The sequence below is a fragment of the Sylvia atricapilla genome, chromosome 1 (genome assembly GCF_009819655.1).
Source record: "Sylvia atricapilla isolate bSylAtr1 chromosome 1, bSylAtr1.pri, whole genome shotgun sequence".
Taxonomy (NCBI): domain Eukaryota; kingdom Metazoa; phylum Chordata; class Aves; order Passeriformes; family Sylviidae; genus Sylvia; species Sylvia atricapilla.
In genome coordinates, this window is record NC_089140.1 from 110,392,567 (window position 1) to 110,415,943 (window position 23,377).

Consider the following 23,377-nt stretch of genomic DNA (forward strand, 5'->3'; position numbering starts at 1 on the left):
GGTCTCACAGTGCTACTGTACCACAAATAGAAGTAAAAATTGTACAGTAAAATGAGATAAACTATTTAATAGTGAGCTTCATATGCATAATAAATCTGCTCTGAGATCTTTACAGATCAGTGTACTGATGGGTGTTCCCACAAAACAATCTCTTATTTCTCTGTATGTCAATCCACATATATTGTGCATTTCAGTAAGTGATGTCAGAAATATGCATTTTAATTGAACAGATTCTCATAAAATGGACATATAAAATATGTTTATTTTCTACTTTTTAACAGGGAAGGACATGGAAAAATTTCCGTTTTTGCTGTCAAAATGGCCTTGGCAACTCTTTGTGGAGGAAAAATCATGGACAAATTAAGATGTAAGTGATGTTTTTTACATGTTAAAAAATTGTTATTGTTGAAGAAATAACAGCACAGGTAGAAAAGAAGTAATTAGGAGAAGTTACAGTTTCTTGGCTAGGTTTGGGAGTTGGCCTGTGTTTATCTTCAAGTAAATCCCACTAAATGTTTGGTTGAATTTCACACTGAGGATTTTCGAGACAAATTACATACATTAGAGTTCTTATTGGTGGATTTTATTTTTTTCCATTTGGGTTATCGAATACAGAATACAAATAAGTGCCTCAACATCATGAAGCATAATTTAACAATTTCTTCTGGTTATTTTTAATAACGTCTATGTCTTTTCACACATAGAAGAACAATATATTTATGTACTGTTTATATTTTCCTCCATAGGGCATTCTTATGACATGTATTTTGGGGAACAGATTCCTATTTCACAGGATTAATTCCCAGCTCCCCAATAGCAAATGCATTGTTTACTTTTAGCTGCAATGGAAGACTTTCTGTTTAGTGATACAATGTCTGTAGCTCAGGTCCAGAACACCATTTTCCAGACTTTTTGACAAAAAAAATCTTCAGTTTCCACTGAGCCTTCTACCTCAGCCCAAGGAAAACTGAGTTTACAAATTACAATTGTTTACCTCATGATGCTGTTGTACACCGCAACGACACAGACTCTGACTTCAGAAGGCTGAAAATGACTCCTTTATTCTTGGGATGTGTTTCCCTTATATACTTTTCTACACAGACCAATTTGATTGGTGAAACAAAGACAAACCTCTTCAATCATGTTGGTCAGACCAGAGGGACATCAAGAAGTCTCTCCTAGGGAAAAAACGTAAACAGATTTGCAGTTACAAAAACACGTCTCTTGTTTACAGAAAACTCCCTTGGAAAGGAATTTCAGAAAACCAAAATATGTCAGGCATGAACCAGGGCTGCAACAGCAGACAAGTAGAAATCCCAGGTGCTGATTTAGTCTTCCAGATTTGGTGCCGTTTTTAAATATATTATTTCTGTGTGGAAACTAAAATATAGACTGAACTAAAGTTAGAAATTATAAATTGATCACCATTTGTTCCCTAAGCTGTTTTGAGAATAGGAACTGGGTCCATCCAGTGGAAGGTTGAAGTATAATAATGATTTTTTGGGTCAACAGTCCTGGAGTCCTGTTGTCAGAATTTCCCTTCCAGGTTCCTGGAAATGAGGCAGCTGACATGACAGCCTGAAAAACAATAAATGTTCCTTAGTCAGAGATCTCCTGCTAAGCAGAGGATAATTTTAAACAAGCAGAGAAGTAAGGGCTGACAAACTGACATCACCGCAATAATAAAAGTGTGCTATTTTTATACATGAAAAAGGGAAAAGAGTGAAAAGTAATACATTGGCAAGACCTTCATTGCTCTGTGTGTCCAAGACAATAATAACTGACTTAATGAACCCGTTGTCAAGATTTTGATTTGACATGGTAAGCTGGCATTAGGCAAAAAGCTGTATCTTGTCAAATCAGTGCCTTCTTATCTAATTAAATTACTGCCTCATGCCATGCATCAGACTTCGCTTAAAAATGACTATACATAAAGAAAAACAATACGGGAATATTTTAGTATTAAAATCAGCTATTTCTTAATGTGCAAACAATTCTTCTTGTTTTCTATTGAAAGAAGTGAGAATTACAGATGCAATAATAATGGAGATTTCCATAAGCCAAACATGTTTAGTAGTTCTCTTTTCAAATCAGATGATACTGAACATTCATGATAATGAAGCTGCTGTTCTTTCCTTGTCTTTCCCTCCTCAGATATTTTCTCCATGATTTCTGACTCCAGCGGGGTGATGGTTTATGGCAGGTATGACATGTTTCTGCGAGAGGTGCTCAAGCTGCCCACCGCTGTCTTCGAGGGGCCTTCATTTGGTTACACCGAGCAGTCAGCAAAATCCTGTTTCTCACAACAGGTAAATGAAGAGATACAGGATCTCAATCACCCCTCTGAGCAGACCATGACTCTTCCTGTCTTACACGTGAACAAATTTGCCCAGGAAACACCGGGCTGGATGAGAGGAAGGTGCACTCCACTGATTTCTGACATGTAGGTTTGGTGCCTGCAACAGGAAGCTGGTCACTATGGGCTCCCCATATAAACACAAAGAGAGAGGTTTAGTCAAAAACTGATTCAGAGCAGGATCTTGACATACATGATCCTAAATTAGGGAACTTCCTGATTTAAGCACTTGTTACATATATACCTTTAGGTATTATATATATTTATACCCCAAGGCATGCTGTCCTCCGCTCCATTTAGTTGGTGTTGGTATAAGCATACAAAAGACTAACTTCTCCATACAAAGCTGAAGTCACACCAAAAAAATCAAACCTCATGTTTTCCCAGTTATAGACACACAAGTTTAGGAGTGAAAAGAAAATCACCTTAAGACATTTTAGAAAGTCCCTGGTGAGATAGGGTGAAGAAAGCAATGAATTTATCCTGAAGAAAATGCAAGATTTTTCTGCAGCTCCATAGGTACACTCTGTATGCAACAGACTCCATAGGTACACTGAGTACAGCACATTGGCTTCAGCTAAACCATAACACTTCAGAAGATTCCATAATTGTGGCTGATTGTCCACTTCTCCAGTGGAGAAAGACAAAATTCCTCTGGCTCTTTCCACACATCATACTGCGTAATTCCATAAATATGCAGTAAGGGAATATGCTGCAACTTGGGCAATGTTAGAAATAAAGTTGTATTTTCCTTCTCTTTATCTTTTCATTTGCTAACTGAATACTCTTGAACAAGTTCAGTGGAGCAGGAATAGTGTCATTTTCATGCAAAACAGAATCTCATTTTTTGAATTCTCTCAGTTTCATCACTAATCAATAGGCACTCCAGTCAACCGAAAGGAGATGTTGAAATTCATTTATTGAGTCATCTCCCAATTCATTTTAAATGGTAATGTTTGCATATGTGAGACCAGTCTTGTTTCACAGAGGGAGCCTTAAAACAACACTTCATCTCATGTTGAATATCTGTGGTGAAGTGACTTCTGGTAGTTTTGTGTTAAAATAATGAAAGTGCTCTTGCATGGCAACAGGGCATTCAACCTTGCATCTTGGACATGCTGTTATTATAGATGAAAAAAGGAATTTCTTTTCCTGAAAAAATGTAATTCAGGCCTTGTTTTTTATCTCAGTAGCCATCAGAAATGGCACTTGCTTTGAGATTGCATCCAGCTGAGTGGACCAGATACATTAAGGTACCTTTTGAAACAACATCTTCAAGCAGGCATTAGATGATTTTGTTTACAAGCTCCACTTAGAGCTAACAAGAGTTAAGTCTCTGACTGATGTAGGTACACAGCAGGTTTACAAATCCTCTGTTTTGCATCTGGAGGGAGCCAAGTACTCTTGTAAATCTAGTCTGATATTTCACTTAAATTGACTTTATGCGGTTCTCATTACATCCTCACTAGGGATGAACCAGAGTTTTGAAATGAATTTCAGATCTTTGTGACACCATGGTGAATGGTATGAACAGTCTTAGTCACACGCAAGTCATTCTTTCTCTTATATTGCATGTAGCATTATCAGAAGTTGATACCTCGGAAAAGTTGTGGTCACTTGTGCTTACGAGAAGCAGAAGTTTCAACCCCCTCGTATATAGACATTCTTCAATTTCAGGGAAATAAAAACTTCTGGGAATTACCTGGCTGTGGTGTCAAATCCATCTGAAATAAATTTTCCTTTTGCAGAAATGTTAATTATTCCAAAATTTACTAGTCTACTTGATCCAACCATGTATTTTCCCTGCCTGTGAACCACTGCTAGACTGAATGGCTATTCAACAGTGTTTCCTCATCAGCAGATTTGTGGGACAGAAATGCTGGAGCAAGTGACTTAATGTTTCAGAAAATAATTCTATGGCTCAAAAAGGAGTTCTATCATCACCACTTTCCCCCATAGACAGGGGTGATGTGATGTTATGCTGAATTTGCATTAAACAGTATTTTTACTATTGTAAAAACCATTTAAAAAAAATCCAAACTAAAAAGATAGACGCTAACTTCATTTTCTTAGCACTTGTCTAAGTGTTATTCCACAAACCTAGACTCCATCTGTGTGTAGTGTATATTTAGAAAACAGCTTTCGGTTTAAACTTTCCCGGCAGCTGAAAGAAAATTGCCGGAGGAAAATGTATGGAAATTGCTCTGACGGTGTCCTTTTAAGGGACGCTGCTTTTTTCTCTAATCCATAAGAATTAGTGATCACCAGAGCAGTTTGGCCATAAAGCTATCATTGAAGCTAAGTTGCCTTGTTTGGTGCCAGTCAGATTTTAAAGTTATAGCTGCTTTCAAAAGCCCACTGCATTGTGGAAGAGCTGTTCTTGCCTCCTCATCTGTTTGCTTGTTAGACTGGTTGTGTGTATCCCTTCAAGAGCAGAGGGAAGAGCTAAGGCTACTCAGTTCTGCAGTGTGGGGCAGTGGAGGTCCCTTCTTTTCCTGGACTTCCTTCTACATTTTTTTCCCCTGTGCTCTCAAGTTCTTCTGTAGACGGCACAGACATTGGCTGGCAGCATTGGTCAGCAAAGCTGTGCCAAGCATCCACAGCAGAAAAAGAAGTCCACATCTCCAGAAGAAACATCTCTGAGCTGATGCTTATAGCATAGGATGCCTGTTTGAGAGGTGGTTATTGACTCTCCATGGCTGGGAGGATAATTCATACAACAAGCAGGTGGTAGTGTTTGACTGGAGTTTCACACTGCAGTTGTTGTGGGAAAAGGTAGTATTCCAGTGAGATTCAGAGCTCATATTCTGCCTATTTGTGTCCATTAAAGAATCAAGCCCATTTTCACAGTAACCCAAAGTATTTTCTCCTAGAGACAAATGTCTTTATATCTTTCCAAATATCTTGCAGTATTTCATCCCTGAGACTGTTGCAGTGTGAGATGTTTTCCATTGATCACTCAGTGTATAACAGAAATAATGTTTTTATTTACATCTGGTAGTAATTGTTTATAAATGGAGCACAGATATTCCATCTGGAAATCTCAGCTCTTAAAAGAATTCCACAACATGCAGAGATGATACATGTCACTGCATAACTGCCGCTTAGCTCCCTCATGGGGTAACCACAGTTCTTTAGCAAGTTAAAGCAGCAGCTTATGCAATCAGATATGAAAATTTAGCCATCCCTTTGGATATGGGGATACTACTTAAATATGTATGTCTATAAAACATATATTCTCAGCAGGGCTCAATAGTTTTGCATCTCAAATTTTATTTAAGGAAGGCTTAGTTGCTGATTGAAAAAACAAATGAACTAAGATTTTCAATTACTTTTTACAGACACCTAAGAAATTTAAGGCCCTAGATTGCATTTTTAAAATCAACGAGGATATCTTAGAGTTTAAATCTCTTTGAAATTTAAAGGGGCATAGATCTCTGAGCATTTAAAGGTATGAAGAGTAGGAACAGTTGCAGTCCCTGAGCATATGCAATCTTGACATCATACAATCAGAGCTCACCCATTACTAGTTGCTGTTGCTCCTCAGACAAACAAAGTTTCTTAAATTACAGTAACAAATTGCCTGTGCTGATCTCTCCTTATCCTATATTTCTTTTGAATTTGTACTCCCTTGCCAATATTTTCTCTAATTTTCTTTTTTGGAGTACCATCAGCAGTGATTTTTTCATTTGAAAACTGGTCATATACAGTGATACCCTACATGCACTTGTACTTGTCACACGATACTCAAAACAGATGAGAACGTGCAGAGTTGAATAGCACCCTTAACCACAAAGCATCTTCAGGCACTGACTCCAGAAGAGAGTCTGGAAGTGAGTGGGAGCTAAGTGTCTCCAACCCAGCCTTGTGAGAATGACTTCTAGTCATCAGTTGTATCATTGTACTGAGTAAAAATAGTCTGTGAAAGCTTTGCTAGTATCGCTTGTTCTTTTTAGTAAATCAGGGCTACAGGCAAACAGTGTTTGAAATTTATTCCCAAGTGTTTCTCTAGAGACAAGATAAAAGTAATTTTGAGATGTCTAATTACTGATTTTTGTGCATGTTTGTGTGCTTGTTTGAGCAGAAAAAGGTCACGTTAAACACTTTCTTGGATACTCTCATGTCTGATCCCCCGCCACAGTGTCTAGTGTGGTTACCACTTCTGCATCGACTGGCAAATGTTGAAAATGGTAAGTAAAGAGACACTGCCAAAACAGTTACAGAATAAACTTTGGTGTGATGATTTTTCACACTCTGTAGATGGTTTTGTAAAAGCTACTGTACTGGGTTCATTGACTCCACGTGCTATTTTTGCAGTGACTGGTAAAATATTTGAAGGAATATTTGAAGGCTGTTGGTCATTCAGCCAGGAACATGGCTTGAATTTTGCTATGCTCAGGAAGTTAACCTGATCATGTCTCCTCCTGTGCTCTGGATAAGCAAAGAGCAATAGGCCTTCGTCCATTCACACACTTACATTTGGTAAAGTATCAGGACCACAGCTTTTATTAGCTATGACATATGGCAGCAGAGAGGGAACAGCTTGGCAGTTTCCCTTTGTACAGTATTCCTGGCAGGACATGTCCAGTACAGTGCAAAACACCAGCCAAAAAGGTCCTTAGGAAGGATCTACTCCTAAGTCTACACTACCAGACCTTATCCTCTGAAAAGGAAGTTCCCTGTGGATGGTGTGGATCCATTTTTGGTGATAAAAGGAAAAGGAGGAAAAGTTGTATGTGTTCCTGTGCCAAACAAATCCTTCCTTCACTGAAAGGCACCAAGGTGGGTAAGGTGATGCTTCCAAGTCCTTTTCGGCTACAGAACAACCTGTCAATCACACCTTCCTCAAGCTCTTGTCATCCATCCCTGTCCCTCACCAGTTTCACAATGTTTCCTAGCCTAGAGGAGAAACCCTTCCTGCTGCTAAATTCTGGCAAGGCATTAAACCCCTGACACATTCAACACTGATCCACATTTTCCCAGCCTGAACCTTATGACAGAAAGGCAAAGGGTGCCTGGAAACAAGGGCATGTTCAGTACCCTGTGGTAAATTGGGTACATGCTGTAGCAATTGAAGAGGAACAGAAATAGCACTGTTGCCCAGAAAGTGCTTCAAAATACCTCAGTTGGTGCTTTAGCATCCTCAGTGACTTGCCCCCTTGTCACTGTCTGCTTCTGAACAGAGAACAGGTCTCTCCAAAGGCCAGCTTTCCAAACCTGGGCATCCAAAGCTACGTGTTCAACTCCCTATATAGGTACCTAAATGACACCACTTGTACAGATGAGACAGCAGTAATTAAGAGGCAATAACATGTCTAGGTACACTTTAATCCTTTCTGTAGTAATACAGCAGAGTTTGACTTTTCCTACAAGGTGCCTCACTTCAGCTGCTTTAAAGCACAACAAAACATACAGCTTCTCCCAGTGGTGCACTGGGAGATTTTCCCCACATACAAATATCCTCTATCACAGAACAGTTTGGATTGTAATGGACCTTAAAGATCATGCAATTCCAACTCCCCGGCAGGGATACCTTCCACTAGATCAGGTTGTTCAAATCCCCATCCAACCTGGCCTTGAACACTTCCAGGGAGGGGTCATCCACAACTTCTTCAGGCAATGCAATCCAGTGCCTCACCATAAAGTAAAGATTTTCTTGCTGATGTCTAATCTAAACCTACCTTCTTGCAGTGAACCCATTCCCCCTTGTCCTATCCCTACATTCTCTTGAAGAAAGTTCCTCTCCAGCTCTCTTGTAGCCCCTTTAGGTACTGGAAGGCTGCTCTAAGGTCTCCCTGGAGCTTTCTCTTCTCCAGGCTGAACTCTCTCAGCCCGTCTCCATAGAAAGCCCTCGTGTTTGTAGCCCTCCTCTGTACTCTGTTATGTATTCTGTTAGACACTGAACGCTGGACACACACATTTTTTGCTGCTGTGAGCAGGAGGTACAGATTCCAGCTCAGAAGTGAAGAAGGGATTTGTGCCCAATGTAGGAAGTGTTGTCCATGGCTTAGCAGAGGTTGCTGTATTTTCACAGGTCAGAGCTCTCAGCAGCATCCAATGCTGCAGATTGCTTTAAACAAAGAATGGAGCACCCTTCAGTTTGGGGTTTGTCCATAAACATTTTTTGGGTGCTTGTTTATTTTGGTTTTTGGCTGACCATTTCTTTCTCCTGCACAGTCTTCCACCCCGTCGAGTGTTCCTACTGCCACAGCGAGAGCATGATGGGGTTTCGCTACCGCTGCCAGCAGTGTCACAATTACCAGCTCTGTCAGGACTGCTTCTGGAGGGGCCATGCCAGCGGTTCCCACAGCAACCAGCACCAAATGAAAGAGTACACGTCATGGGTAAGGGAAGGCTCCTGCCTCACTGCAGACTGCTTTGCCCTCCAGCCATCAGAGAAGTCCCCAGCCACAGCTCGGGGCAGCTGTCTGGCTCGGGCGAGCTGGGAGCCGGGCTGGCACTTTGGATTAGTGACCCCATCTGGGAGGCTCTGGCCTTGGGAGCCGTCGGGAGAGTGTGGAGGTGGGAATGATCTTTTCTGGGTGAGGATCTGGGGCGCCTGTGACGGTGTGTGCCGCGGTGAGGGCAGCGCAGGAGGGGCTGGCAGCAGGGCACCAGGCTCATGGCAGCTTCTCCCGTTCCCACAGGACTCACGGTAAAATCGTCATTGGCTTGCTCTGTTTGGCTACGTGTAAATGAAATGATGAATACTTAATGCTCATTCATCAATATTTTCAGTTGAGTGGCTGCAGCATATGCGTAGCATTTGGGATGATCCTGGCGCTGTAGATTTGAGCGTGGTCACAGGTTTAGATCCACAGTAGTGTTTACTATAGAGAAAAGCTCACTTCAGTCTTTTTGTTGTTAATCAAAATAATGCAGTGTTTTTTCTAAGCTGAAAGAGAAGCATCAACAGCAGCCAGAACCTTAACCTTCCCTGAAGGGCATGAGACCTGGGGACTCAGCTTTCCATGGACTGGAGCAAAGCCCCAGTAGAACCCCTTGGTTACAGAGCATCAAAATCCTTCAGTGTTGAAATCCTGAGATTAGCAGAAAATACCGAATTAATCTCAAGCATTTCAAAAGTATATTGTAAAAAAAAAAAAAAAAAGGAAAATCATGCATACAGCAAAAGCTCCCATTTGTACAGTGCCTTCTGCGTATTTTTTTAACAAAATTTTGAAGTTCAATATTTTTTTAAAATGTTTGGTCTTCTGTTGATGGAACAGGCAAGGGTTAAATTTGACATGGTTTGCTCTGTATGCTAGTCATACAGCCCTGCACTGTATCCCAGCAGACTTGGGTCTGTAATTGTTTCTGTGGGTCCTAATTGCTGCTTGTTGCATAGACACAAATGGCCAGAGTTTAGTATCTGAATAGGAAAAGTGCCCACTATGTAGCTCAGACTCCATTCCTAACAGCAATTTGTGCTATAAAATCCATTTTTTACTGTAGCCAGGGAGCTGTAATTATAGGTAAGAAGTAATTGGAAAACTTAAGATTTCTGCTCAGCGGAAGACCAAAATATGACCACATGCCTAGTGCTTTCAAATGTTTCCTTGGCAGAAACAAATGTTTTGCTTCAAGTTTGAAGTTGCCTTTCTGTAGCATTCATTAGCATTTGTTCAAACCTGGTTAGCATTCTCCATAACGTATCAGTATTGAGCGCCACTTGCAGATTGCAAGTGTTCATGGCTGCAGTGGAAATCAACTGTTCTCAATTCAGAGTGAAATTGCATTGATAATGGAAGAGAAAGAGCTTGAACTTTACGTATTTAGGTTGGATTTCTCTAACAGAAGTATTTCATTATGGACTTGGTGGCTTTTGTAAGCCACCGTCGATCGTAGGTTGATGCAGGATGTGTACGCACAAATACAAAACCCTTTCTGTCAGATTCCAGAAAGATCTTTCAATTTCAACCTGTAGAGCTGTGTTTTGGGGAGAAAAGGCAGTGTAAGGATCAGTAACCCTCTTTTACTGGCAGAGAACTGAATCACAGAGAGCTGAGTTGAATTCCCTGAGAATCCCTCACACAGCCTAAAAGACACCCTAGATCTCAGAGATCCTTTAGAAGGAAGGTTGAGTTTATTCCTCAACTGCATAGTCCCCAAACAAAACAGGAAGCAGAAAATACTGATTTTAGGGTTTTTTTGATACTGATGAAAATTATGCTTCCTGCACATACCCACCCCATCTTTTGGGGAAAGCGACAGTACATCAGTCTCTTTTGGAGTGCTGTTGCCACAGTGGGGCAATTCCTGGCAAGCTCCTGTCTCAGATTTCCATTCTCCAGTGGTCAGTGGCCACAGGAGGTGGTAGATAAGCTTTGTAATAGCAGTTAAACTGTACAGGGTACTGGAAGTGATGAGGGAAATGCTAGTGAGGGGGAAGAACAAAGCAGCCTAGTGCCTGGCCCACATCTAGGAAGGAGATGATGTCCCATGCAGTGTATCTATGGGGACAAGGATACTCAGATCCATTCTCCTTGCACTCCCAAACTGGTGAGGTACAAGCCAGCACCAGTCCAGGTGACCCAAACTGTGCTGTACATCGTTCAACACTGCCTGAGTGCAGCATTGCAAAAAAGCCATGGCAACTGTCCCTATAGATACACCCCCAGCCTGCTCTAAAGGCCGCTGAAAGTCACAGTAATCCTTCCCCAAACAGAGCACTCTGCCTTGCCAGACTCTTGGTGTGGGAGGGGGGCAAGGGGGATGGCAGTCCACAGGTACCTGAGCTGTTAGAGCTTCCTGTTGTTTTGTGCTTCCTATAGCAGAAACAGTATGCACCTTACTTGTCCAGATTACCTCTACCTTCCTTGTTCCTCCCAGAAATCACCTGCTAAGAAGCTAACTAATGCACTTAGCAAGTCTTTAAGCTGTGCTTCCAGCCGTGAACCTTTGCACCCAATGTTCCCTGACCAGCCTGAAAAACCTCTAAACCTGGCTCATATTGTGTAAGTATCTCTGTGCTGTAGATAAAGTAAGCTCTGTTGTAGGAGTTGCTTGTACCAAGTGGAGATGTTACAGCTCTGAACAAAGCAGGAGGCAGATGTGGCTTGTCCAGCTCAATGCATCACAAGTGCAAAGTTGCTGGTAGGGATATTTAGTGTAAAAGTGTTCTTCTGGTGCGACTTCACTTGAAAAAACAATGGGATATGTATGTACAATCAAATACTGGGACACAGCATTGGAATGTCCCCATTCTCCTCAAGAGATGTCCATGCAATTTCATGGAGTTTCAGCACTTTGGGATGTATTGATGCTGAGAACATCAGTTCTGTCATCTAGAGACTCTTAATTTCAGTGTATCACAGGTATGTCTTGACACAAGGCACCACAGAAAAGTGAAATCAGACCAGTTTTGTAAGAAAAGGTGTCAGAAGTCTCACTGACTTTAGTGGAGCTGTGGCTTCACCCAGCGTTGAAGAATTGTGTTAGTCTGCATAAAAAGTGTGCCTTCAACTGCCAAGTCACTTGAAAAGAGTCTATTATCCTTATATTTTGATATGTTGAGAAAGCAAGATTATTTTTTGGTATAGTAGCATGTTACTACTTTTTTTCTGCAGGAGTCAAGAAACCCAAAGCAGAAAAAAAAAAAAAACCTGTTTGTGCAGGATGGGGAAAGTACCACTTTGGATGTTTTTTTTTCTAAAGCATGTCCACTACCCATAGTGGCAGACACTCAGATTTTCTCACTTATCAGCTTGGCTTCTCTTTGCTTCCTGGTCCTTAAAAAAACAAAAAGGGTGAGAAAGCCATTAAATTTCCCATAAAATTAAGGAAAAATTAAGACAGTGGTTGGAAGAAAGGTACAAAGAAATTAAGTTGGAAAAAGTATTCCAAAAACACTGTCTTCAGAGTATTTCTCTTATTCTGGTATATTTCTTAAGGAAATAATCTTTCTTAACCATGTTCCTAGGACTCCTGACTGAAGCATTTCAGGCAGCAACTGTTAGAGTTGTATTTACATGCTGCATATCTATATTACTGGCTGCTGAACTGCTCTAGTCTGTTATTATAATACATATTTACCTTTGTCTGTCCTGAATATTTGTATGTAGCATCTTTAAGGGCAGATATACACCAGCCATTGTGGGCTGTGCAACACGTGGAAAGTTCACCCAACCTGCCTGACATTTTGAGGATGAATTATGCTGATAGTCTTCCTTATGTGGTTATAGCAGAACTTCTTCAAGGTGTAAGAGAATGCTCTGGTCTTCAGAGACAAGGTGCCTCTGACAGATACATAGTGCCAAATCCCTGTCACATTTAATTGTCAGTTAAAACCCCTGCACCTCCTTATGGAAGAGTACTGGGAGGATGTTGTTCTTTGGCAGAAATGATCCAGAGTTGGATCTGCTGAGCTCCCTCACTGCTGTGCCTGGCTCTGCTGGCAAGTCAGGGCAGATTTTGGCCATCCTTAAGGGAAATGGAGAGAGACAGAGGGCTGGAAACCAAAAGAAAAGCCTCTGTTCCCCGTTGGCTGGGGGATCTTGAAGGCCTGGGGATATGTCAGAATATAAAAGGTAGTGAAAACTGGGCTACTGTGAATGGATTAAATGCTTTTAGGCAAGGCAAGGGGAAGGGACCATAATTAAGTAGGAACTGATCCAAATTTTTGCTGTGAAATTAACACCTTTCCTTACTCCTAAATATACAGACAATTTAGAGTGATGGGATGTGAGAACAAACCACCATCTATTCTGTTTTATGACAGTTTCTCTTTATTCCTAGATTGATGATAATATAACTTGGCAATATATATTGGCTATAATGATTCATGAGTGAGAAACCTGTAAGTTGTGGAGGTATCATGATCTACAGCATAATTGACACAGATTAACTGAGGGGAGAGGGATGCTACAGAACCTTGTCAAGAATATCTTCTCGCTGATGCAATTTTTATTTTTAAGCATAGTGAAACTTGAGAGAAACAGCTCTGGGCAGGAATCCAGGCAAAAAAAGAAGGGGTTTATATTTGCATTAAATGGAAGAATTCTGGCAACAAAGCAGTATCCTTTTCTTAGCTTCCAGCTTAAATGGGGACAAGTGCTCCCTGCATTACTACAGAGACTTTCCTTTTGATTGTTCTTCCATCTTTGACTGGCACCAGACACAAAGACTGCATGCGTTTTATTGGTTTTACTGGTGCCACACAAAATCTTGAATTAAGCAAGAAATACTTAAAAGGCCTTATCTAGAGAAGTAGTTATTAAGGTGTCATAAACCTGATGGCAGAACTCCTCCCACTGATGGAAGGGTCATTTTTCCTCTCTGTACACAAGATCAGCAACATGAAAGAAAGTCCAGACTGCAGAGATAACGAATGGCATGCCCAATGCATCACAGAGATATTTTTCAAATCCATTCTGCACTGGCCTGACTTCATTTTCTTCTTAAGCCTGTGGGAGCATTATTTTTGACATCAGTGTAAACAGGTTAGAGAAGCCTGGAGCACTTTGGAAAACTCCTCCTATTTAATTTGGTTTATTACTGAGGATACCTGTTGTGCCATGACATGCTTTTATTACACAGCATATTTCAATAGCACTAAGTGGGTTTTTGTCTCCTTGAGGACGGTTGATCCAGTATCAATAGCTCACTTTTATCATAAAGCTTAATCAGTCACTTTCATGAGTTTAAAAATAACCTCAGAAAAATGTGATTTATAGTCAAAGACTGAGTTTTCCTTTGTTTTAAAATAAAGTCTGTTGTTCTTGTCTTACCACATCACACAACTCTATGTGTTTCAACATCCGTTTCATATTCAAGTGGAACCTGAGGACTATGACAGTGGGCATCAGCCTTTAAGAAACTTGCCTTGGAAAAGTTCTGGATTAGTTTAATATAATTTTTTTCATTATAATGATTGACCAAGTAATGCTAACCAGGAAACCTTAGCAACGTCTTGGAGTTTAAAGATATTTGTACACAAGAGTAACTTTGCTTTTGCAAACAGATTAATGACCTTTTATGCATAGAGGCTCTCATGCTTTTTGGAGAATCAGGATCATAAGAATGGAGCATGTCCAATGTATTACCATTAATTACACATACTAAACTGACAATTTAATTAATGATCTCTTTTCCATTTTATTCTGCCTGCAAAAGAGATACTTGGTGAGTATTTTTCTTCTTTAGTACACTTGTTGGAGGAAAAGCTTGGGAAAATTGTAATAATCTCAGTATAAAAATAACATTGAACACTTCCCTTATATGTACATGGAAGACAAAGGACTGCTTCTCAAATTCATGACTGATCAGAACTGGAGGTTTTCATGGGGTTCTGCAGATGCAGGGTTAGGTTAAAACTGTATTTTGATATAAGTAAATAATACCCTACATCCTACCTCTTTCTTTTCGCAGTTTTAAACTTCTTAAAATCAGTGTGGCATTATCATGCTGAGAAATTAATTTGGATTTTTCAAATACCATATTTTTTGCCTGTTTTATAATACGTTACAGGACAAAATATATAGTAATAGTTCACTTCTATGCAGAACTGGCTTTCTTGGAAATGCTTTGGTTGGCCAGTTGTCTTGCACAACTGGAGCAGAGTGAATATTTTGTAGATGGCTGCCATATTTCGATTTGCACGTCTGCAGAATTCAAAAAGCAAGATAGGTCTTCCACAGAGCCTAAAGGGGAATATTAGCCAAACTGAGGTCCAACTGAATTATATATGGCTTCAGATTCTGCTCATATCTCCTTGAACACCCTGTGATTTGAATAACATATCTTTTAGTTGTTCCTGAGCAGATAGATCTTCTGCCCAGTGTTACATAAGAAGTTTGCTAAGAAGGGGAAATTTCTTCCTAATGGATACAGAAGGAGAAAATTATACACAGATTATCTTTAAGAGTAGACAGTAAAAGAAAGCAGAGGAAAATTCCTTCTTGTTTAATTTCTTTTAAAAGCAGAAAAAAGAATGTAATAATGAAATCATCTTTACTAATGGGTCCTCTTGAACTAAATAGTTACTCTAAATTTTGGCTTGGGGGTTTGATATACCAGTTAAAAAGCTTTGCCATCAAACCAGTTTAAATTTCTGCATTTGTTTTATGGGATGCTGAGGGCTTGGGTACACTGTGGTCACTATGTGGATGTGATAGCATGGAGCTTAGCACTTCATGAAAAGATGCATCATTTATTGGCAGTTCCATGCTGTAGACCTCCATGCTACCACAGAAAACTGCCTGCCAGTTCTCATCCTGGCTCGTTGAAAGCAGGGACTGCACTCTGCACTGTTGCCTCTGGAAAGGAGCAGTGGCATCCTGACTATTCTACCAAACCAGGGGAAAAAAAGTCAAGCAAGTTGCTTAAAACTCACCTCAGAACACACAAAGGCATTATTTCGCTCCAGGCCTAAGTACCATTGTATTTTTATCAACTTCTTAAAACCACAGCATCTATAATTTGAAACTATTACTATGTAAAGCAGAAGATGCCAGTTGCAATGTTACTTTAAACAAGCTCATTCTGTTCTACATAAATAGTGTTGCTGATGGAGGGAGGGGTTTGGTGCAAAATTAATGCAGCTGGATATTTTGCCTTTCAGGCCCCCCCGACCTGTAACCAGCATGAACGACACACTCTTCTCCCATTCTGTTCCCTCAGGAAGTCCCTTTGCAAACAGAAGGTGAGTTCTTATCCTTATTTATATCAAACCATTATATGGTAGTGGTGGAAATTTCAATTTTCACTCCCCTCACAGGGGTAAAAAACCTCAAACCCTCTCACACAGTAAAATCAAGAGATGTCAGCAGAGAAATGCCTCGGTCAGTTTGGACTGATACCCAGACATCTGAACGGAGAGCTGGAGTTAAGGCACCCCAAGGTCCCCACAGCACAGTACTGAATTTCAGCTCTCATTGACCCACTAAAATGTGCTCACATGCAACCCCAGACACCCTCCCACAGGGACGCAAAATGGGCTACTGATTAAAATCATTTTGTAACAGCACTATGGGAATAGAAACTGGGATGTGCCATTGCCTACTGGGAATGCCTGCATCATACTGCAAGATATGGATGAACAAAGAGAAGATGTCCTCATACTTCCAAGATATAGCAGAGACATCCTTTCTCCTTCTTAAACCTTTCTAATTTTCATTAAATCAACAAGGGAGAAGGAGTAGTCTTGGGAGTATGGTGACTGACCCTTCAGTAAGCAAGCCAGGGAAGTCTCATCAGAAACATAAATCCCAAAGAGGAGGTGCTTGCAGCTGACTATGTACATTTTGATTCAATATTTTGGCTCATCTAGCCAAAATACGTGTGTAGCTTTTGCTAGCTGTCTGACCCCATCTATGCAAGCCTACAAATGTACATAGGTAAGAAGGTGGCAGGAAAATAACTTCCTGCTGTCTTGGGGAAGATGAGCAATGTGTCTTCCTTGGGTGCATTTTATTGCTTGACTCCTGCTGTGTGTGTCAGTGCTTTAGTGTTCCCAAATGACTAAACACAATCTCTGGGTATGCACAGCTACATATTTTAACACCAAAACTGAAACCAAACTTGAAGCGTACACTGCAAAGTCAGAGTAAAGATGGTTTACTACTTCTATGATTTATGAATTTAGTTACTGCGAGCTGTAAACTGTAAATTCTCAGTGTTATCTTAGTGCGAGCAGGTGTGACTGCAATGCTTTTTGAAAGCCAGTCCCAGAGCAGCCCCCAAGGTCAGATCTGCTGCCTGTACAGGGAGACTGCAAATGCAGATTCATTTCTGTTGTTGAAATATATGGGGGTTTATGTGCAAGGCAGGTTAATGTATTTGTAGCCTCTCCAGGAGAGTCACTAAGAGCAGCGCTCTTCAGGAGTGGTCCTGATGCTTCTGTGTATTCCCTGTGCTCGATCAACAAAAGTACACTTTGCTCCCTAGGCCAGGGACCTGCAGTAGCACTCACAGCACTGTCTACTGTGCTGCTTGTCTTTCTTTGCCTGTAAAACATACTCAATTATTTTACTTTTGTCTTCTTTGGTAACTGACTGTCTTTAACTATCAGGTTTAAACTTACATGCTTCCTGAGCTGTTACAATTCCCTGTTTTTCCCAGGAAGCACTCCTTGATGAGAATCCACTGAAGGCAGCACCCCCTTCAAGCATAGACTTGTACTACCCCAGACTTCCTTATAAATGGATAGAGTGACATGTCTGTACAGTTAAAAGTTTAAATGATGCTGCAGTCATTGACATTAACATCAACTCTTTTAGAGTTAACTGTACCCTGATATGTAAGGTAATGACATTGATTGTATATTAGAAGTTGTATAACTTTTTGTTTCATTGACGTAGCAGGATTTTAGGAGTTTGACAACTTATTCTCAGTACTTTTATTTTCACCTTTTACAAATTTAATTTGCATTTTTTATTGGAAAGGAAAAGCACCCTACAAACAGCCAAGTCAGTATCCTTTCTAAATAAATTAGATTTATTGTTATGAACCCTCTCTGAACACTCTGCTCTCTGTATATTCTTTATGAGCTATTAACAAGGTTTCATTGTTTGAATCATTCAGGTTACTTGGGGGTATAAATGCAGCCAGCCCTGTGGCTGATGAGCATTCTCTTATAAAGCTGTATGTAAATCAGCTTCACAACAATTCACGGTCAGTATGAGAGCACTAACCTACTAATCGCAGTAGTTCTGTAGCTCATGCACTAATCATTAGCAATTCTGCTAAACTACTCAAAATATTCTTTAAGGAAGGCTCTGAAGGGCTAGAGGGTTTCTGTGGCTCTAATTAGTCTTTTGAATAGACTTCCTGCTGGCTGTGGGCTTTGCCAACTTCTCTTGCTTCTGCGCAGCACAAGTCTTTCATTTTACCCTTTCACATAGGATTAATATTAATATGTCCAGTGGAAGTTGGAAACATTGCGTTTGAAAACTGAGAAAACTACACCTTTGTGGTTCCATCATCAGTGTATGACTTGCCTGTTGTGTTCTTGACCAAGGAATGAAAGAGGCTTGCACAAAAGCCTGGAAAGGACTCCAGGTCTCACAGCCAGCCTCCTCTGCCTCAGCTCTCACTGTGGGTGGCTGCTGTTCTGCCCTGAGTGCTGCTTGCCAATAACCCTCCCCAGACCCCTCAGCTTTGCTTTTCAAAATGACCACAGGAAAGGCGGATCTGAGTCCTGCCGAAGCTAGTGAAAGCTTCCCATTTACATAGTGAGCACTGGATTTGGACCCATGCCTTTCGTTGCTGCACCATTTTTCCAGCATTCCCTCACATCTCAGTGACCTAAAGGAAGATCCTGTTTCATTCTCCATAAAGGAAATATGCAATTGCATAATAACAGTTTCCACATGTTTTTTTACGTTAAGTGTGATATCCTTTACTTTTTTTTTTCTTACTGATCCATGAGCATTGACTATAATTCAGAATTATCAATACAAAGGTACTTTTCTGCTAAATGCCAAGACCTTCAATACGGGTTAGACTAATAAGTGTATCTTCACTCATTCTTTTAAGTTTTACTGTTACTATTGCCCTGGGAAAATCAGGCCTCATTAGTAGAAGCTCACCCTCTTAAACATCAGAGAAACAGACTTTGGTGGCCCTGTTTGCAATTGTGCTGATTTTATATTAAATACTCCATGATTCGTATTATAATAAGAGTACAAACTCAGAGTAAAATTTCTAGCTGGATGTAATCAATGTTAAAAGCTCTGTGTTCTCACTGCAGATAACTTACGGTTACTTAGTGTTGCAGTCTAGTCCAGAGGTTTCAGTTAGCTTTAAGTGAAGTTTTTGTGTAATTTGAATGTTTATTCAAAAGGGGAATTGGCAGAGAATGTCATTCATAGCATTCCCATGGTATTTATTTCAGCTACTTGTGTTCACATAAGAACATAGTCATTCTAACCAGTTTCTCCCTATAGCTGCAGATGCTAAATTCAGCACACCAGCTCATTCTTCTGCTGGAAATGGGTAGCATCTCCTAAGTCCAGCACACTACTGTCTTTATTTTTGGATACATGGATGAAAACTGGAAATTAACTGGGAAGATGGAGAACCTTGTTAGAGGAAAGATCTTTGATAACTGGTAAATGCAGTGACACATTGCAAGGAACAGCTGAAAGGAGATGGAACATTATATACAATTTGCACTTTCATTCCATCTGAAGAACAGATTTTGGGTGGGTACACAATTACTCCAAAGCTCAAAGGAACTTGGGTTCAAGCTTTCCAAAGGTGCTTTTTAATTTCTGCAAACTGCTTTAGAATTACAGTCCACTTAAAATTTTTGTGCTTGTTTCCTTAGTTTGAGCCAGGAAGTCCATGAGAGAGCTTCAATGAGGAGGTTGGCTTAGCAATTACAAGCATTTTTTTTCTTAACGTATACAGTGTGGAAATTGGTATCAACAATGTGCTCTGTACAGCTCAAGAACAGCTTTAAAGCACTTGTGCTAGAAAAGAAGAAACAAAAAAGTCTGTGATCTTCTCCCAAATACCAAATCATGGTCATTTGCTGTGTTGACAGCTAACATGATTAAAACCACAAGGCCTGTAATTCTTTTGCTGTAGCTAATATTCAGGGGTTTTCTCTCATTTGTTTTTGCAGTTTCTGGTGGCCTACAGGGCAGCAGAACAAGGGAATATTACTGCAGAGTAGGTAATGCCCTTGCAAACCCAGTGATTTGGATATGTTACATCAAAACAAGCAAACTTAGCATTGTAGAAACTTTTGTCCGGTCAAGAGAAATAACTCTATATACTGAATTAATGTTTTTTCCTTATTTGAATAATTCCATTCCCCAGATGCAGTCTGTCATGCTGACCTAAAGTATATAGCTGCCATAGTAATGGGTACAATCTCTTGCGCTTTCTTTATAAATGTTTTCTTTAAGCTATTGAATTATTGAGCTTAGGTGGGATAAGATGAAATAGATTTTTTTTTCTTGCATTTTTCTCTGCCCTCCCTTCACAGCTAATGCATTTAGTTCTTCTAAAGGAGTAATAAACTGGAATAAATGGTGTGATGCAACACTTCCTGGTGAACTTGAAATGACTTGGCAATTGTGTGATAGAAAGAATGTGCTGTGATATCAGATACCCATAGCCAAGGAGAAATTGAGTCCTATTTGTTGCTGAGTCAGAATGGCTGGTGCCTTTTTTGAACTTCACATAAAAGTTAAAGAAATTGGATATTCACCTGGGTATAACAAGAGATTAGGCCAGATTTCTAGTCAGCAACTAACTTGGAACAAAACATACTGGTTGCTGCTGTTCTCCATTTTCCTGTATCTAAGGAGCGTGGTAAACTTCAGCGGGGTGTTGTCTTTGCATGTTATTTTCAGAAACAGATGAGAAGCCTTATTTCATCAGCAATATTCCACCTGGCTAAAGGAAAGGTTTATATAATTGTTTAGTAGCCAGGTAAACAGTAATGAGGGCATAACATTTACACCAATATTGTTTGGTCTGTATCTTTATAGACATCTGCTCATAGCTGGAAGGTTTGTCTCTAAATTTGGATGGAGAAGCGTTATTTGGCATCTTACAAGATGTTCCATTTTAGCAGGGATATATCTTTAAAATATCTGTTCCAGTTGGAAAGTCACTGTGGCCAGAACAATCTCTGAAGTATTAGTTGTATTTTGGGGAATATGTGGAGGATATAGAAAGGTACGGAAAAACAAGAAGGACAAATGTCAGCTCTTCCAAATGAAGGAGGGTTGAAGGTGGAATCAGGGACAAAGGTGAAAGGGATTATAAAGGAGGCAGCCTAACCTTGGTATCCAAAGACACTGAAGTTATAAAAGAGTTAGTAAGCATCTAGAGGATAATAAACAAGAAATAACCACCATGGATTTGTCAAGAACAAATTACATCAACCAAACTAATTTATTTCATTGACAGGATGACTGATCCAGTGGGTAAAAAAAGCAGCAGCAGATACAATACAGGCTGACCTCAAAAGGACTCTAAACATAGTCCCAAATGACACAGAAGTACCCAAAGGAAATACAGACATAGGGAAATTAGTAAAAGAGCAACATTGAAAATTAATAATGACATTTTCAGAAGTTTCCTGTCACTTTAGGAGAAGGACATCTACTGAGACTCTTGAAAGCTACTCTAAATCAGACAATATGAGCTATTTCTCACAGTGACTTACTGGAAGCAATAGAGTGAATATATCCAATTAGTAGGTGGTACAAAGGTTGAAATACTTATGGAAAGGAGTGCTTGGAGAGCAGTTTCTAAATAAAAAAAAGGTAGCTCAGTAGCAATGGTAGTAATTGATGTCCAAATGATCTGAAATCAATTACAGGAAATTCAGTAATTATAAGTGAAAAGTGCTGTAGCAAGGAAGCTAATAGTCAAATAAAAGATGGGAGCATAATTGGATGGATAGAAATATCTTAACAGAAAACCTAGCAGTTGCAATGAACCACAAACTAATTGAAGTCAGCAATACAATTGTTAGATTGCATTTGACCCTAGAACATCATCTGGGAAGCCATTAAAACATTCCCCAGAGGAGGAGACATCTGCCTACAGCACAGGGGTAGATATGCTAACCAGCATATCTGGAGTCCAGAGGAGACACCCAAACGTCAGAAAAACAAGAGAAAATGTGACTTACATGAGAAAAGGTTGGAAGATTAAAGTTTGCTTAATCAACTTAAAAGGAGAGGGACATGGATAGACATGGTATCAGTTGCTCAGTGAGTAATCCTTGCTTGCCTGTTTGGCCACACTGTGTGGTCTGTGGAGCATGGGACAGGAGAACTTGGGGTTGATGGGGGGCCCACTGTTAGAAAGCAAGGCACAAAATCTGCCCTGGGGCCTTCGGTCTCCCACTGTGGCAACACATTTATCTGTACTTCTAGAACTGAAAGATGCATTTTTGGCTGAAATGGCACACCCTGTACCCCTTGAATGCATTTTCCTTCTGTAACTGGGAAGAAAATGTGTGGAAAACACATCCTTCTAGGTGGCATGGAGCATGTTTATCTGCATGGATATTGCCCCAGTGGAAGCGCAGTACACATAAGTAGCATGCACATAATCAGCAGATAGGTAGAGAAGTGTGAAACAAGCATTTTTTTCTTAATGTACAGTACAGCATTTCATTCAGCTATCTTACAAGTTTATTACAAATCAATAGGCTTGAATTATTAGGACAACCTTTGGTCCCATCCTTTCCAGAACCCCACTGCCAACCTTGCCCTCCCAAGAGGAGGGGAATTACACACATCTCACCTCATTCCTTCTTCAAATTCCTTCTTTGTCCCAATAGTGAAGGTTTTGAAGATTTGCCATGCACCACATTTGTGCAGCATCACCTACACACACAGAGACTCATACACAGGTGAGATGCATGGGTGCACAGCTGTGTCCATGCTCACCCACCCATGAGGTGCCAAACCAAAAAACAAAAGGTGAATAGTTTTTATAAAGAAGAAAGCAAAATATAATTTTGTTTTGCTTTTTTGTCTCTTAAACCAAAAAATGCTGCAGCATGAGAAAAAAAAGAAAAAAAAAGGAACATTTTCAATGTTTCCCATTTTTAGCCAGTGGTAGCTTGTTAACGTGGTATTTAAGTGTTGGGAAAGATGCAGTTACTGCAATCCATTTAATTCTGTAATTAGGAAAAAAAAGTGTGTTTGATGAACCATATATTATTTTAAATCAACAGAAGAAAATTAAATTCAGTACTTCTGAAAATTAAACTGCTGTATCCCATCACTGCATCCGAATAAATGCCTTTCCATAGATTATTGAAACCAACTTACAGGTAATGTGGAGAAAAGCAATTTAGCTCTTATGGTAAAGCTTTCCCAGCTTTTAAGCAGCATTTGAGACCGTGTTTATCTCAGATTCCATCTGGAAAATACACAAGCCTTCATCTCTCCATTTGTGAGAGAAGCACATTTTGTTTGTCATTTCTGTAGTGGAGGCTTTAATAGTTTGGTTTTGGAGAATAGGAGGGAGAACTCATAATTCCTGATCGTGCATTTCCTGAAGTTTTCTAGAACTCCTTCAAAGCTTCTATTATTTTTATTC

At 40.0% G+C, this 23,377-nt stretch overlaps 1 protein-coding gene across 22 annotated transcripts in view; it reads left to right on the forward strand.

Annotated features, from left to right (window-relative positions):
- Nucleotides 1–23,377, forward strand: part of DTNA (dystrobrevin alpha) — a 291,661-nt gene that overhangs the window by 230,589 nt on the left and 37,695 nt on the right. For 15 of the 22 annotated variants that reach the window (XM_066330583.1, XM_066330599.1, XM_066330567.1 and 12 more), the window contains 7 exons: nucleotides 282–367; nucleotides 2,155–2,309; nucleotides 6,441–6,546; nucleotides 8,534–8,700; nucleotides 11,189–11,313; nucleotides 15,918–15,998; nucleotides 17,879–17,968. In XM_066330583.1, the coding sequence (XP_066186680.1) occupies nucleotides 282–367; nucleotides 2,155–2,309; nucleotides 6,441–6,546; nucleotides 8,534–8,700; nucleotides 11,189–11,313; nucleotides 15,918–15,998; nucleotides 17,879–17,968 (810 nt within the window). The remainder of the gene's footprint in view (nucleotides 1–281; nucleotides 368–2,154; nucleotides 2,310–6,440; nucleotides 6,547–8,533; nucleotides 8,701–11,188; nucleotides 11,314–15,917; nucleotides 15,999–17,878; nucleotides 17,969–23,377) is intronic. The other 7 variants (XM_066330606.1, XM_066330623.1, XM_066330682.1 and 4 more) reach the window with 1 other exon arrangement.